This window comes from Ctenopharyngodon idella, chromosome 7, assembly GCF_019924925.1.
Source record: "Ctenopharyngodon idella isolate HZGC_01 chromosome 7, HZGC01, whole genome shotgun sequence".
NCBI lineage: Eukaryota > Metazoa > Chordata > Actinopteri > Cypriniformes > Xenocyprididae > Ctenopharyngodon > Ctenopharyngodon idella.
The window spans coordinates 49,667,843-49,680,023 of NC_067226.1; the positions used below are offsets into that span (position 1 = coordinate 49,667,843).

The 12,181-nt window shown below is 36.6% G+C and overlaps 1 protein-coding gene across 11 annotated transcripts in view; it reads left to right on the forward strand.

Moving 5' to 3' along the window:
- Positions 1–12,181, forward strand: part of nrxn2b (neurexin 2b) — a 330,369-nt gene that overhangs the window by 291,398 nt on the left and 26,790 nt on the right. For 10 of the 11 annotated variants that reach the window (XM_051900280.1, XM_051900272.1, XM_051900270.1 and 7 more), the window contains 2 exons: positions 5,177–5,348; positions 10,071–10,160. In XM_051900280.1, coding sequence (XP_051756240.1) covers positions 5,177–5,348; positions 10,071–10,160 — 262 coding nt within the window. The remainder of the gene's footprint in view (positions 1–5,176; positions 5,349–10,070; positions 10,161–12,181) is intronic. The other variant, XM_051900279.1, reaches the window with a different exon arrangement.

A 12,181-nucleotide genomic window follows, 5' to 3' on the forward strand; every position in this document is an offset into this window, starting at 1 on the left:
TGAGAGTTCGAAGGCGTTTACCAGCCAGAGCGAACTTCTCCAGAAAGTTTACTTTGGCAAGCTGTTTCGAACTCCAGACACACATTTTGTTTTGGTCTGATTTTGTTCAAAACGACGTCACACAATTTCTGTCTTTGATTTGGGTTGAAGTATATGGGGTCTTTATTCTGAACACAGTGTCAGTGTGTTTGTGAAGATACTCACGCGTCTCACACTGAAGTCTGTCTGTCTCCTCCAGCTCTCCTCCCTGAGGTGGTATTTGTACCGATGAAACTCAGCAGTTAATTATAATCTATTTAAAGTCGTCTATCATTAGCTTACAGCACTGAGAATGTTAATTAAAATAAGAGTGATCAGATAGAGGGAAATACGACGTTCTTCAACAGAATCAACTGCAGATTGTTTCAATGAACACGAGAGATGCTGTTATAGTTTTGTTTCTATAAAATGTTTGTAATTTTAATGTTTTAGTAATTTTGTTGCGTTTTGTCATTTCTGTTAGTTTTTTTATTTTTAAATCTATATTTTTTTTTAAATTAATTTTCATTTTAGTTTGAGTTATTTTAGTACATCAAGCTAAACTAAATTAAAATAAGAAATGTTGCTTTGGAAACTAAAATGTTATTTTATGTTTTTAGTTTTAACCCTACATTAAAAAATGCTGGGTTAAAACAACCCAATCGCAGGATTAAAACAACCCAGTCGCTGGGTTAAAACATCCCATTTGCATCGCTGAGTTAAAACAACCCAATCCGCTGGGTTAAAACATCCCATTCGCATCGCTGGGTTAAAACAACCCAATCGCTGGGTTAAAACATCCCATTCACATCACTGAGTTAAAACAATCCAACCGCTGGGTTAAAACAACCCAACAGCTGGGTTAAAACAACCCAACCGCTGAGTTAAAACAACCCAATCGCAGGGTTAAAACAACCCAATCGCAGGGTTAAAACAACCCAATCGCAGGGTTAAAACAACCCAATCGCTGGATTAAAACATCCCATTTGCATCGCTGAGTTAAAACAACCCAATTGCTGGGTTAAAACATCCCAATCTGCTGTGTTAAAACAACCCAATCACTGGGTTAAAACAACCCAATCACTGGGTTAAAACATCCCATTTGCATCGCTGAGTTAAAACAACCCAATTGCTGGGTTAAAACATCCCAATCTGCTGGGTTAAAACAACCCAATCGCTGGGTTAAAACATCCCATTTGCATCGCTGGGTTAAAACAACCCAATCCGCTGGGTTAAAATAGCCCAATCCGCTGGGTTAAAATCAATCACTGGTCCATTTTTTTTTAACCCAACTTGGGTTGTTTTTAACCCAGTATTTTTTAGAGTGTAATGCATAAAACTGTGTGTTGAGCTGAAATCTGACCAAACACAGTCTCTGGTAGGGTTTGTGCTCATTATAATCAACTCATTTACATAGTTAAATAAACCTGTGTGTGTGTGTGTGTGTGTGTGTGTGTGTGTGTGAACAGACTGCGATTTATCCGTGTTTACACAGATCGACTCACAACAGAAGGACAAAATGAAGGACACACACACAGCGTTCAGTACTGTGATGATTGACATGATGAGTGGGCGGGGCTGTATGGGGTCAGAGGTCAGGCTGCTTTCATCTCTTCATCAGTATTCACAGAGTTAGCTGAGCGCGTGTTAGCTAATGTTCACACAGCGAACGAGACGCATTTCTAAAACATCTGCTGCAGTGTGTGCTGCATTTCTGGACCGCTCAAACACACGTCCATCTGTGAGAGAGAGAGAGATTACCGAATCTTCCAGAATATAACTCACTTTTTTTATCATCTGCTGCAACTTATATTCCTAACTGATTTATATAAAGCAATTAACCTCAAGCATCCAAAACGCACACATTTGTATTGATGCCGAATGAGAGAGGAACATGAGAACAAGTGCTGCAAAATTCATCAATTATGGAACATTACGAGCAGTCACAGGTGAAGCGATTAGATCATCTCCTAACAAGGACACATGTTAAGATCTGGGTAGATTAGATGGTGTCCGAGGAGAGACAAACACAAACCGGCAACAGGGTGTTGGATGCCCGAGGCTCATCTATCCCGTCTGGACCGAGCCAGCAGACGGTGTACTGCAGCACAGGTCACACAAAACTTTAATGATGGTTGTGGGGTCTTTCGTGTCTCTGCTTTAATTGACTAAAGTGATATTCAGAGGAGGAAAAGAGATTCACCTTCAAAAAACACTTTGATCTCACTGTCTCTCTCTCTCTCTCGCTGTGGTTGCTTTAGTTTTCTCTCAGCGAGAGTTTAATTGCTGCAAACACCTGAAACACACTCTTCACAGCTCTTTGTGTGATTCATCTGTGTTTTACACATTTCAAAATATCATGTGCAGAATCAGGATTCTTCACTGCAAATGTGACGTTCTTCCTCAGTGTTTCTGTCTTGTTTTCCTGCAAAAATATCTAAACGTTCTTAAATCAAGATACAATTACTGGAGAAGCAAAATGACTGAAGATAAGACGTCTGAGAAACTGATCCAAATGAAGTGAGTTTGTGCTTAAAACAAGAACAAATATCTGCCAATGGGGTCAGAAAAATAAGCTTCATTCAAAGGGAAAACAAGATTGTTTTTCTGACCCCATTGGCAATTTTTCTGAAAACAAGACTTAATATCTTCAGTCATTTCTCTTCTCCAGTAAATGTATCTTTATTTAAGAATGTTTAGATATTTGTGCTGGAAAACGAGCCAGAAACACTGAGGAAGAACATCACTCTTGCGGTGAAGAAAATGTGTACTTGTGTTTAATGGGTGTATTTTGTTTTGTTAGATGTTTTTCACATTTTAAGCTTCTGAAAACAGGTCTTAATATCTCATGCACCTTCATTTCTCAGGTAAATGTTTCTTGCTTTAAGGACATTTTGTATTGAAGAAAAACAAGGAAAATTATTTTTAGAGCGTGTTCATGGACTGTCCATTTGTCACAGAAACACATTTGGCTGTTGGTGTTTTGCGCGTATGAATTCATATGTTTGTCACATAAATAAATGAGTTTCATCTCAGAATGGCTGGAATGAACGCGGCATGACGTAACGTGTACGCAACGCTTGCTTCAGGGCAGAGCTTGCATTGATTCACGTGAGTCACTTTGTTGCCTGAGTCGATGAATCATTCATCTTCACTCTCAGAATCAACAGTCACGCACACATGAACACACACTCACAGATATTTAGATGCTCTGCAGCTGAACGGAGCTGTTGAGTCACGATCACAATTATTCATTTTAATTTAATAGAACTGACATATACGTACAAGGGGTGTAACGGTACATGTATTCATCCCGAACCGTACGGTACGGACGTCACGGTTCGTTTCATGCAGTTAGACAACAAATACAGTCAGTCACATGCGATCCACACTCCAGTCCAGAAGGGGGCGCACGCGGCGTGCTAAACGCCACAACAGGAAAAAGTGCAGAAGAACAGATGATCTATGCATAGATATGTTTACATGTAATCTCTCAACCAGTATTTCAACCACAGAAAGACGTCATTAAAACAGCTTGAGAATAATATCTCTTGTAGCATTACTTTTACCTCAGGCAAGTCATTCAGTGTCCACAGCATGTTAGTTCACTAGATAATCAACTCTAGAGGGGAATATATGCACTATATTAGCTTATATATTCATTATATTTACTTTACCTGTTAGTAATGTCTTAATTATTTAATATATGTTTAAATAAATTTGTCATGAAAACAAGTTATGACAGTAACTGTGTAAATGATTATATTTCAAAAAAGAATTGGAGTACTTTTATAATTAGATTTAGAAGGGGGTATTTTTTATGTTTTTTTTTTTTTGTTTTTTTGTTTTTATTTGAGTGTTGATTATTATATCTAAAAATAAATAGCAACTGAGTTTAATAGTTTGGGCTCTGTTGTTAATTGTAACCTTTAATATTATAGTAATGTTCAAGAAAGTGCTCCCTGTATATTACCTGAGATAGATTTTTTTTTTTTATCCTTAAGAAAATGTTAATTGTAATTGAATGAATTAGAGACACAATATGTTCAATAAATCACTCTTTAATAAAGAAAAAAAGAAGCAATTTTATGTTTAGGTTTTCCCCCGTTGTACCGAACCGTGACTTCAATACCGAGGTATGTAAAGAACCGTCATCTTTGTGTACGTTACACCCCTAATACGTACATATTCATCTGTATTCTTTAAGTAGCTGCTCATGTGACAGATTCAGATTGAGAATGACATCACATCTGTGTGTGGACTGTGTTTTCAGTCTGAACTGTGATCGTTGGACTGATGCTTTGGTCTCGTATCATGCTGAAAGTGTGCAGTTATTTTGGCAGAATTTGCACTATATATTTTTTCCTCAATCCTCCGTCAGTGTGAGATTGTTGGACTCTTAGTGACGGTAAACATTTATTTGTATGAACATCCGTCTTGGGATGATGATCCAGGTGTTAAACTTTTCATTTCTAAAAGCAAAAGCAAGGTGATAATTTTTGTTTTATATTTTAAATAAATAATACAAATTTATCTTGATTCAGGGGGTCAGAAATGTAATATATATCTATATATATATATATATATATATATATATTGTTTAACTTTATTTTATTATTTTATGAGTCAAAAAGGTTCTGTAGATAGATGTTATTTGAGGATATATATATATATATATATATATATATATATATATATATATATATATGTTTTACATTTTTCTTATTTTTTTATTAGTTTAGTGTGTTTTTTTATTTTATTTTTTAATCTTAGTTTATTTTATTTTTCACTTTATGTCATTGTGTTATGAACAAATATTGCTCTGTTTAAAACTATCACAAAGAATAATCCAAACACATAAACATGACAGTGAACCCGCTGGGCAGTGTATTGGGGGCGGGACTATTAGTTTGACTGACCAATAGCAGAAGGGAGGCGGGGCAGATGAATCAGCTTGTGTGTGTGAATCTGAGAGGAAACGGAGTATCAGGATCAGTTTGGAAGAGAATGATCTTGAAAGTCTGTTATAACATCTGAAAATAGAAAAAGACAGAGAAAGTCACTGTCATGATGAAGAAAATCACTGACGTCTCTCTCTCTCTCTCTCTCTCTCTCTCTCTCTCTCTCTCTCTCTCTCTCTTTCTCGTGTGTCTGTCAGGAGCGGGGGAAGGTCGGCGTGATCTTTAACGTGGGGACAGACGACATCGTCATCGATGAGGCCGGCGTGATGGTCAGCGATGGGAAGTATCACGTGGTGCGGTTCACGCGGAGCGGCGGGAACGCAACGCTACAGGTGGACAATCTGCCCGTGATCGAGCGCTTCCCGTCAGGTGAGCACACACACACACACACAGAGCGTGTCGCTCTCTCTGTCTGTCTCTCTCATTGAGGAAGATGTTTTCCGGTCATAAACTGTTAAACGTTTTAATGATTCAAAACATCATCACACCAGACCTGTTTGTGTTTGAGGATTCGTCAATATAGATTGATTTAAAGCAGCTTCACTGTGATAAACAGAAAAATAACAGAACCAACGACTGACAGTGTTCAGCCTCCTTGTTAGAGTGTCCGATTCCCATGCCAGCAGACCTGGGTTCGAGTCCCGCTTAGAACGGGTGGTTCGAACAGGAGGGGTCACATCAGCTATGAAGCTGAATAAAGTGTTTTTGCTGAACAGCATCTATTATTACGGGTCACTGCTGGTTGAATCAGTCACTGGTTAAAGTCAAACTGTTGAATGACGGTCAGACGCTGCTCTTTGATTCATGTGGAATATTCAACACATCAGACTCCACCAGCTGATCATCACTAATATAAAGCTGAATATTCCGGTGTCATAATGATAGAAATCAGAGTCGCGGCTGCCGAGGAATGTGTTAATGAAGCAGATCTGGGCTCTTCCTAAATGAAAAAGTGCCTGTGACGCGAGGAGCAGCAGAGCGGACTGGAGAAATAAAAATATCCAGTGACCCAGTTAGCGCAGAGGAAGTCTGCAGTGGAATTGTGGGTAGAATGTCGAGCAGAAGCTTCCAGCTGCCTCCTGCAGGACGAACCCGTCCGGGATTGATCCGAGTCTCAGAGTCGTCGTCATGGTAACAGCGGCTGTATTTAACGTGAACAGGATTAGAAGTGGAGGTTTGTCATGCTGAAGGTCATTAGTGATTGATATTAACTGTCGTTTGTTATTGATAATGTCTCAATAGTGGCGTTTCAAACACATAACAGTGAAGTCGGACATGAATTCACTGAGGTGGTGTGAACATTTCCATAGAAACGAAACTTTCCTCGTCTGAAGCTCCTGTTTGAACCTCTGAGATGAAAGCATGTAATTACGGTAATTCTGTCACGATGTGAACACAGTGTTAGTGTGATTACAAGACCTGTCCTGTGACACAGCTCACAGCGGGCACTTTATGCTCAGTGTGGATCTTTTTTATCTAATCTTTCTTATCTTATCTTATTTATTTTATTAATTTGTTTGCCATTTTTGCATTTATTGTGACAGGACAGTACAGATAATTGACAGGAAGCAAAGTGGGAGGCTGTCTTTAGACTGTCTCAATTTAGTTTTTTTTTTTGTTTGTTTGTTTTTTTAAGTTTTTATTATTTTATTTTATTTTATTTCTTTGTATCATCATCCCTCCATCACCCCTCCACACATACCTCCATCCATCCTTCCATCGCTTCTGAAATGTGAAATACATCATTCTTTTGTAACTGCCTCGTTCACATCATGTCAGAATTACAGTAATTACTGTAATTAGTTATAATTTCCTCTTAGGTCTCTCAGAAAGAGTCCATATTAAAGGAGACTTTATTAATTAATTATTGTTTGTTTGTGAACGAGAGGCTCATTCCAAACCCTAGTGAGATGCATATGAAGACATCACAGATGCTCCTCCTGATGCTGCCTGTAAGACATTTACTTTCAGCCAATCCTTCAGAATACTGATGGTACATTAAAATAAACCAGAGTTCTTCAGTGGAGTCCACTTAACAAAACAACAGTTGTGTGGTACATTTATCATTTATCAGATTTAATTTCACTAATGCAGTGAGGAAATGGAGACCTCATACATACTGAAACACTGTAACAAACAGAACATGGAAGGAAATAAATCTGTTACATTCAAAAAAACGTAACAATGTAACATAAATACTTCCATTTTGAGCACTGTTTAATGTTCAGCCTTGTGAAGTGTTACTTTAAATTGATATTCCCAGTAGACTGGGAGGCGGCTTACGAGGGTTTGGAGCAGCTTTGAGCAGTGTGTGTGTGTGAGTGTGTGTGTCTACACACTCTGTAACAGCAGAAAGGCTGATGCTCATCATTTAGCGTGTAGTTCACGTGGTGTGGTGGGTGGATGTTGGATGTGGCCGTCACTGTGTCTATTTGCTCTGCTTTCATAATGCACATCAAGAGCAGCATGAGATAATTTCATGAGGAACTCAGCGTGAGATCTCTGCCTTCATCACATCACCATCACAATGAAACCTGCATTTCCAGTAACACAAAGACGAGCTGTTGTGTTTGAAGTGACACCATAGATAAAGAGGACAAAATTTCACTTTCCAAGATAAGACTTGTGTGAAACGAGAGAATGAAACGGCTTCTGATGTGTTTTATATAAATGTTGTGAGGGCTGTTTTATCTCACAAACACTCAGTCTCACCTTGATCTCTAATGTAAAAGAAACCAGAGGTGTAAAATACTCAAAAATGACACTGTGAAAATAAATGATATAAGTGAGAGTATGGATACTGAGAGAAAATTTTACTCAATTAAAAGTCCACATATCTGACCAAAAACATACTTGAGTGAAAGTAAAAAAAAAAAATAAAAAAAAAAAGGTAGACGTAATCTGACAAACAATGAGTAAAAAGTATTTTCTTTGGGAAATGTAATTATGGCAAGACACTACAGGTGAATAGGGTAACATTTTTAACTAATAGATACTTCAGTTGATTGATAACAGTACATTAAATTTTGTATTACAAGTTTTCTGAAATATGTTTAAAATTAAATGAGGCATTATCTAATTAGAAATACACTATTTTGCATACATTTCCAGAAAATAAATCTGAATATTAGATAAAGCCAGGTTCAAAATTCTTGTTTGAATTTGTTGACACAATAGAGTTAAAGGTTTTTACAGAGGGGATTTTGGATTTCTCTTTTTATCACTCTATAAATCAGAAAATACTATTAACAGACAGAAAAAATACATTTCCACCATGTTTTTAGGAATAAAATTATTATATATAATCAGGTGAATGATATATGAACAAACCCCACAGTAAAAACCTTCAGAATATAGATATGAATAAAACTGTAAATTTTGGTGTATGTAAATGTTACTGAAGTGGAGAAAAAAACTTTTAAAGTTTTTGCACTGTAATTTAAATCTAGAGACGCAAATAGAAATAGTGCAATAAAATAAACTCTTAATGTGTATGTTAGATGTTTTCTTTCCACTGAAATAAGACGTTATGGATGCAAAATAGACCACCATCTCAAAATTGAACAGTGCATGAAAAAACAACAGTTTTTCCAAGTAAAAGTACAGGTATTCAGTTTAAATTGCACTTGAGTAAAGTACAAATCACTCAAAATAATACTTAAGTACAGTGATCAAGTAAAATTACTCAAGTATTTTGCACCTCTGAAAGAAACCATCTGAATACTTCATACACGCACATACGTGATAATATTTATGCATTTTAGTGTTTGAATTCGAGGACTATGATACACTCGTGGTCCTGAGTTGATGTTCAATGTAGAATCATCATGTTCGTGAAGCAGAATCAGAGAGGCGTCAGTCTACAGCAGCAGGAGACGGATCCTTTCCTAAATGCTGGATGTATTTACATATGATCCAGGCTTATTTGATCTTGCTAATAAAGCTGAGGTGCTCGTACCGAACGCTGATGGCCACTGCGGGCAGAGATGCATGTGGGGATTTTGATTAGATCATTTGCAGTCAAGCTGCAGGAGCAATTAAGAGGCAGTCGCTCTGCTACCAGTGACTTCATTAAAGAGAGAGAGAAAAGATTGCTGCAGCTAATTAAAGAACTGACAAGTTTGATTTCACTACAACGCCAACTCTCACTCACAACAGCCGAGAGAGAGTCGATCTACACCATGAAGTGTAATGCCAGCAGATTCTCACATTCTCAGTGTGATTTTCTCTCACAGTAAGTGTTTATATGTGAATCATAATGAGCTCCGCAGGTCATGCACGTCCTGAAGAGCTTTAATGCTGCAGCGACACACTGATGTTTTTCTGCAGTGTGTGCTTCTGTATCTACACATAAAAACAGGTTTGGTGTGATCATTTTAGCATCTATGTAAACATTTTAGTTTTTACATTTTCTGTTTGCATTTTAAGTTTAATTAAAGTTTTAGTAATTTGGTTGTGTTCTTTTCATTTTTATTAGATTTGAATGTTTAATATGTCTATATAGTTTGGATTAATTATTATTTTAGTTTAAGTTCTTTTAAGTACTTCAAGGTAAATGAAACAAAAATGGAAAAGTTGCTTTAACGCTTATTTTTTTAAGTAAAGAAATGTTTTTATGCTTTAGATTTAGTTGATGATAAACTAAATCAAAACGCTCAAAAACATTTGATTATTTGACCTGAAACAGAAAACATTTTCCTCTAGGGTTACAGATGTTCATCAGGACTGTTTGACGACATGCTGATGTGAAAATGTTCTTTATGCATTTTTAATGAGAACGACAACGATGACTCTTGATGTTGCTTGTCCACGTTCACCATGACACTTTAATGCACTGTAATTATCCAGAAGTAATATTCAACCTCTAAAATGACTCATAAATATGCTTAACTCTTGTTTAAAACACATGGTAACCAGAGCTTGGTTCACTTTCTAACCTCAAAAACGATGTTTAAAGCCTTGAGGGTGTTAAATCTGATTTTAAAGTTCATAACCTGCTAAACGTTGACATGCTGGCGTTCTCTCTAACCTCTAATCTTTAACCTTTGACCTTCCAGATTGTAACCTGTTGAATTTGTTTGTTCTTCAAAGGGAACTTTGATAGTGAACGGCTGGCTATTGCTAGGCAAAGAATCCCGTATCGACTCGGTCGGGTAGTTGACGAATGGCTACTCGACAAAGGTAATTAAACAGCACCAAACCCCACTAATGAACGGTCTGTCTAATCACGCTAAACACATCTCTGGACGAAGTGCACGCCCATAGACGCAGCGGAAAACACTCCACGATGAATGTTCGACGATGTTCACATGCGAAAAATCAGGCTAAATATGAGAAGAAACATTAATGACTCTTTATTCATAGTTTGCACCTGTCCAATTTGAAGAAGTGTTACTTGCTAAAAGACGAATGAGTTGTGTTGCGATCCTCAGATGCATTATATTCAAACATCTGACAATGGGACTGCACTTCTCCAGAGTATTAACCTTACCAATAACCCCCACATAACCCTCCCTTAACCTCCCAACAACACGCACAACTGTTTACTGTTGTGTCCTAATCCAACAGAAACTGATTCACAACAGTTCAAACAATCTAAACTCCAAAGTTAAAGGGACTCTATTTCAGTGCCTCTGTTTCATCTTTGCTGTGTCGTCGTTCGGTCTAAATTGATTCCAACTTTAACCCTTTGTGTCCAGATGATCCTAACTTCCTGTCCCACATGTGTTTCCTGTTTTGTGGCTCTGTAGCTTGTAATTCGCTTCCTGTTTCTGAGGGCAAAATTATAAAATCGCATCTAATTCTTTGTCGGAACAGGACTGTCGAACGCCCATCTGTTACATACATGGATATTTTGTGGATGTGAGAATTAGTAAAAATGTAACATATCTCTTTATGATCAATTTGGACAATTTGAAATTTCAGCCTACTGATGAACTGATGTCATTTGGTTTTACACTGTAAAAAGTGCTGTTCTTCCTTTGTTTCATATTTTTTCCTCAGTATGTCTTGTTCTACAGTACAAATATCTGAACATTCTTAAATCAATATGCATTTATTTGTGTGTGTGTGTGTGTGTGTGTGTGTATATATATATATATATATATATATATATACATATACACACACAGTGCCCGGCCAAAAAAAAAAAAAAGTCGCTGTTTGGATTTTAATAGGCAAATACTTAAGTCTATGGATGGATCATTATTACAGTGATTATTATTTTTCTAGCATGTTATATGTTTGGCAACGGTTCTTTTAACCCTTTAAAGATGGAGTGTGTAGCTTTTCATTTCTTAAACAACCATGTATTAAGATGTATCATGGCCATATTCCAGGATGGCAATGTCAAGATTCATCAGGCTCAAACTATGAAAGAATTGTTGGGAGATTTTTTGAATTTTTTTGGTCAAGATCTTGCATTGACAATGCAAGAGGTGAGCATTCTACTCCAGCACATCCCAAAGACTTTCAATGAAATTAAGGTCTGAACTCAGAGGTGCCAATTCATGTGTGAAAATGATTCTTCATGCTCTCTGAACCATTCTTTCACAATTTTAACTCTGGTGAATCTTGACATTGTCATCCTGGAATATGGCCATGATGTGTCTTCCTTCTTGGTTGTTTAAGAAATGAAAAGCTACACACTCCATCTTTTAGGGTTAAAAGAACTGTTGCCAAACATATAACATGCTAGAAAAATAATAATCACTGTAATAATGATCCAATCATAGATTCTTAAGTATTTGCCTATTAAAATCTAAACAGCGATTTTTTTTTTTTAATTTTTTTTTTGGGCTGGTCAGTAAATATATATATATATATATATATAAAATATGCCAATGGGCCAACAATAAACTTAATTCAAAAGGAAAACACGGTTATATTTCTGATCCCATTGGCAGATATTTGTTCTTGTTTTAATAATAAACTAATTTTGATTAGGTCTAATTTCTCAGAAAACAAGACTTCTTATCCTATTTCATTTTGCATCTAAAGTAAATGTATTTTGATTTAAGAATGTTTAGATATTAGTATTGGAAGACAAGATAAAAAATACTGATAAACAACAGCACTTGTGTGGGCAAAAGTTAAAAACAGATGATAAACAACATGAAAATGAATGCGTTTTGTAAAGCAAAATTCCAGGTTCAATACAGGTTTATATTGATAGTATCTTTGACAGTCTAAAAATGAGCACA